The sequence below is a fragment of the Helianthus annuus genome, chromosome 13 (assembly GCF_002127325.2).
Source record: "Helianthus annuus cultivar XRQ/B chromosome 13, HanXRQr2.0-SUNRISE, whole genome shotgun sequence".
Lineage (NCBI taxonomy): Eukaryota > Viridiplantae > Streptophyta > Magnoliopsida > Asterales > Asteraceae > Helianthus > Helianthus annuus.
The window spans coordinates 24412789-24418307 of record NC_035445.2 but is presented as its reverse complement, the minus strand read 5'-3'; the positions used below and the strand labels follow the sequence as shown (position 1 = coordinate 24418307).

General features: G+C 31.8%; 1 protein-coding gene across 1 annotated transcript; it reads left to right on the top strand.

Moving 5' to 3' along the window:
- Positions 1 to 464: 464 nt before the first annotated feature.
- Positions 465 to 5158, top strand: LOC110897439 (homeobox-leucine zipper protein HOX11). The gene is made up of 4 exons (XM_022144184.2): positions 465 to 861; positions 1778 to 2163; positions 4585 to 4664; positions 4748 to 5158. Exons 1-4 carry the CDS (start codon positions 528 to 530, stop codon positions 5004 to 5006), a joined length of 1059 nt encoding a protein of 352 aa, XP_021999876.1. The 5' UTR covers positions 465 to 527; the 3' UTR covers positions 5007 to 5158.
- Positions 5159 to 5519: the final 361 nt, after the last annotated feature.

Sequence of the window (5519 nt, the reverse complement as noted above, 5' to 3'; positions counted from 1 at the left end):
TCAAAAACAAGATAAACACCTACTCTAATTGGAAATAAACAAACAAACAAACATTAAAAGAAATGACCTTGTCTTTGTTGTTGGGCCGTGTGTTTATACTTTCCATTTTTCTTTAAATCTTTTTTTTTTCTTTCTTTTTTTCTTAACGGCAAATTTGGATCACTGACGAACCACTGAAGTATTATCGTGTCACCAGCGGAACCACCCGATCATATTTATATCCACAAGGCATAATGCCTATACACCAATTAAGGAGGAAACCCAATAAATTTAAAAAAAAAAAAAAAAAAACCCTTATAAGAATCGAACTCAGAAACTATTAAAGGGCCAAAGTCTTAAAATGCCACTAAACTATAAAGCGATCCACATATCTCTCTCAAGCCCTTTGAATTCAATACGTACACACATACTGTACCCTAAAAGTCCCTAATATCCTATTTATATAAGTCCCCTTTTGTCTTCAAGTTCTTCTCATGTCATTACAGATTTTCTAGAGAGAGAAAAGTGAGTTTCTAGAGAGAGAAAGCATGGAACTTGCTTTGAGTTTAGGAGATACTCCAAAACCCTTTTCGTTGCTGGATCATCACAGCGGATCCCAACAACAGAAGATGAAAGATTTAGGGTTTTGCATGGGGTTAGGAAGCACAAGAAATCTTGAAGATCTTCACATCAAGAACATGATGAGAGAGAAAGATGATGAGAAAGTTATAAGTTGTTCTTCTTCATCGGATCCGTCATCATCACCACCGCCGCTGCCGCTGCAACTTGATCTCCTTCCCTTCTCTCCGGTTCTTAAATCGCCGCCACCACCCCCACCACCGTCGTTGTCTCACCGGCCCTTCCCATGGCTCTCAAAAAACTGTAAGATCCCATCTTTGTCATGTTAATTGCTTAAAATATCAAACAAATTAACATTTATTATTATTATTATTATTATTATTATTATTATTATTATTATTATTATTATTATTATTATTTATTTATTTATTTATGCCACTCTTATTTTTACAAGTAATTTCAGTGTGATTTAGGTTGCTAGCTATGGTTTATCATTAATTTTGTCACTTCTAATACCTAATAAATATTTGGACCCAAATATTATTCTTCTAGTTTTCTGGGTTGTAAGAACATAATACAGAATTTTAAATAATACTAGCAAATTAAAATTTCTTAGTTTTTACCAAATATATAGCAACATATTATATTATTCTTATAATAATAATAATGATAATAAAAATAATAAACTAATAATGAGAGTACTTATTACTATTTATTACAAATAATTTCACCGTAATTTAGGTTGCCATAATCTATATAAAATATTGTCACTTCTAAAATATATTTCAGTTAATATTTAAAGCAAATAACCATTACTTCTACGGTTGTACCCATATATTAATTTTCAAAATTTGCTTTGTAAATTAGTTTTCTTGAAATTATAGTCAACATAATACAAAATTATAAACAATACCAACAAATTAACATGTTTTATTTACTACTCATTATAGCAACATTAATATGTTATTGTAATTATTATTATTATTTAGTTTCAAAAAAAATTATTATTATTATTTTATATATTTATTGTTGTTGTTATTTTTATTCTCTATTATATCTGATAATTTATTGTAGCTTACGTTGCTATGATTTAAAAGAACATTTTGTCATCTCTAAAAATATATTTATGTTAATATGCAAAGCAATTAAACATTACTCGTACCCATATATTAATTTTCTAGTTTTCCTTTTGTAATTTTATATGTTTCTTTTAATACAGTGATAGTTGAGTCCGGATCACAATCTAAACTAGTGAAAGTTATCGATGCAAAACCGTTAACAACAGTATCCGACGGTGAAGAACTGGCAGCAGGAGAATATTCATCTCCGAACAACAGTAACAGTGGAACGTCGTCGTTTCAGATGGATTTCTCATCCATTTTCAACGGTGGAAGATCATTCAACTCGAGGAAAAGAGATTTGGAACTAAGTGTAAATCTTGAATTGGTAGATGCTACAGAAAGAGATCATAGAGCTTGTTCAAGAGGAGGTGGTGGTATGAGTGATGAAGATGAAAACGGGTTAACCCGGAAAAAGCTCCGACTCACTAAAGAACAATCTGCATTTTTAGAAGATAGTTTTAAAGAACATAATACACTTAACCCTGTAAGTTTCTCTCAATTGAATTTTTGATGATTTCTTTTAGTGTTAGTAAATGGTTAGGAATGAGAATGATATGTAAGTGAATCTGCGCGTTCACTTGGTGGTAAGCAGACCCCATAGAGTTTGGTGAAAAACTTGTTAAGTCTGACGAAAAAACTCCACGGGGTCTGCTTTTCTTCCTGAACTTGCTTAATGCTTAGTTCAGTTACCGGGCGAGCAAAATGTCTAATAGTACAAGAAGTTACATACAATTCGATAATAGATCTGTTAAGTTTGATGAAAAGCTCTTCGGATTCGGATTCGCTTGTTATCCAGAACTTGCGGAGTTAAGTCACAGAGATATAGTGAACCGTCTAAAAAAGTATAAGTTTAAAGAAAAACACTTAGTTATATGACTTTCCTTTCTAATTTCTAAGACCATGTGTAGTGGTTTAACCAAATAATGCCCCCACCATGGGGCATTATTCGACACGTGACAGTCCAGTCAGCATGGGGCATTATTGCAAAAGTGGCGTAGTGAGAATAATGCCACTTCCAATCATTAAAAAGAATAAAAAAAAACTTACACACTTGGACCACTAATGCTCCTTCCCATTGGCCAGTCAAACTTACACTTGGAACACTTGAGCGTTTTAAATAAAACGCTGCTCAACTTTTTTTTCAAAAAAATTGCCAAATAACGCCCTATGTAGGGGGCGGGGGGAGGCGTTTTTGGGCTTTTTTTTTTTTTTTTGAATTTAAAAAAAAAAAACGCCTCACTACACATGGTCCAACAACCTACTTAAGAAAATATCAAATCATGATGTGTTAATAAAACTTGTATCTTGGGAATATAGTTCACAAATCATCATTCAACTCACATTTTTTTTTGAACGGCAAATTTGGATCACTGACGGGCCACTGGAGTATCATCGTGTCACCAGCGGAACCACCCGATCATATCCGTCTCCACTAGGCATAATGCCATACACCAATTCAACTCACATTAATTAGTTTGATGTATCATTTGTTTAGATTGATGCGTCATTTATAACTAACTATATATGATACCCATGGCATTTTAGCCTAGTGGTATCTTTGTGGTGGGATAAAGTTTACGACCACTAGGTCATGGGTTCGATTCCCACAAAGGGGGTTTTTCCCAGATTTATTGGGTTTCCTCCTGAATTGGTGTATAGGCATTATTGTCTAGTGGAGATGGATATGATCGGGTGGTTCTGCTGGTGACACGATGATACTCCAGTGGTCCGTCAGTGATCCAAAATTTGCCGTTCAAAAAAAAAAAAAAAAAAAAAACTAACTATATATGATAATAGGTTGATATATTATTTCTTTTTTTTTTTATATATATTATTAGGTTAATGTACCATTTCTTTTATCCTTTAAAAATATCAAAATTATTGATAATCTTAATTTTTTTTCGTTACTAGGTTGACGTATCATTTAAGGATACATCACCCTAGTAAACGTATCTTTTATTTAACCACAATCATAGCGGTTTAAAAGATGAGTTGCCTAGACTAGAGACATTCAAAAGAACCTTTGGCTTTTCTATTCTTGTGAAATTATTTTCAAAATTATCGAATGTATCCCGCCAATATCTTTTATTTAACCACAATCAAAGCGGTTTAAAAGACGAGTTACCTAGACTAGAAACATTCAAAAGAACCTTTGGCTTTTCTATTCTTGTGAAATTATTTTCAAAATTATCGAATGTATCCCGCCAAAATCAAAGACATCGATCATATATATTTTACATACATACAAGTACTTGAAATAAATGATTTGGGTGTAGAACAGAAAGGAGTAAATGTTTGGTGTCACTTTGTCAAGCTCTATATGTTATATTGTACTATATCATTGATTATATGTTATGGGATGTATAATAGGAGTCCGACAAACTTGAATTATTTAAACCCTAATTTTATATGAAAGTAAATCTTGACATGATTAATGGGTGCATGTCATCATGTCTTCTGATATCACCACCATTTAGTCTATATTTACATTAAATACAAGGTTTTTAATCCATCATGCAATGCAAATTATTTTACTTTAGACAAAGGCCGATGATTACATTTAATAAACTATTAACGTTCAAATTTTTTTTAAATATACTTGTGTAGTTGTGTGTGTATGTATACCTAAAAAGTTGCAAGTAGTGTAGATTCAAGTATTCTTATGAGTGAGGTTATTCTTCAAATATGCATGATAAATCAAGATTACTTTTCGTATATTTCACATAAAAAGAAGATCAAACTTTAGAATTCACTAAAACAAACTCTTTTACCTGACCAACTCACACTTGGGTCCACAATTAATCCATTGCTTCGAAGGCTAAAAATTTACATATATTTGATTTAGTTTTTATTTCTAATTGATTATGGAACTAATATATTTTTATTTGTTGGTTATTTTTACCAGAAACAAAAGCAAGCTTTAGCTAAACAGTTGAATCTACGTCCACGACAAGTCGAAGTTTGGTTTCAAAACAGAAGGGCAAGGTATTAACATTTTTCATTTTTATTGTTAAAATATTTTCATATAAAGACTATAAGAAGTAACTAGTTGGATTAAATAAATATAGGACAAAACTGAAGCAAACTGAGGTCGACTGCGAGTATTTAAAACGATGTTGTGAAACCCTAACCGAAGAAAATCGAAGGTTGCAAAAAGAACTTCAAGAATTACGAGCTTTAAAGACTAATCAACCATACTACATGCAAATGCCGGCCACCACACTCACCATGTGCCCGTCTTGTGAACGTGTTGCCACCACCACAACCAGCACCACCACCACCTCTCCCTGCCAACAAGCACCGCCTACGGGCAGCCATGGACTTTAGCATAAATAAGTCATATAGTTTGTTTTGGCTGATGGAATTTTGACTAATTAAAGAATTAGAAGGAAAAAAGAACACATGAAACATGAATGCAAGTCACATTCTTGCATATGTAAATAAGAGTTTGTTTTTTACTTCATATTTATTTATTTCTCTTTGCTTCTTCTCATGGGAGCTTTTGAAATAGTAAAACCTCTATAAATTAATAATGTTAGGACCAGAATATTTTATTAATTTAACGAGATATTATTATATAGATAAATTAATTAATTATTAATTTAAAGAGTTGACTTATATAAATTAATGCATCGACCTTTAAAATTTTCATATCCGTACAAAAACCTTCAAAATTCTCATTTACACATTAATGAACTAGTCAAGCTCAATGTACATAAATCTAGATTGATCACTATAAAATGTCTAATATAAAATGTCTAATGATAAATTTGAAAATCACATCAACTATGACTTCTAAAGTAAAAGGTGTTAAAAAATCAACGATGAACAATCAACAAC

Excerpts from the sequence above, each read along its gene's own strand:
- LOC110897439 (XM_022144184.2), top strand. The coding sequence starts at position 528 with ATGGAACTTGCTTTGAGTTTAGGAGATACTCCAAAACCCTTTTCGTTG. Across the intron at positions 862-1,777 it reads CCCATGGCTCTCAAAAAACT|TGATAGTTGAGTCCGGATCA; the intron begins GTAAGATCCCAT and ends CTTTTAATACAG. Across the intron at positions 4,665-4,747 it reads TTTCAAAACAGAAGGGCAAG|GACAAAACTGAAGCAAACTG; the intron begins GTATTAACATTT and ends AAATAAATATAG.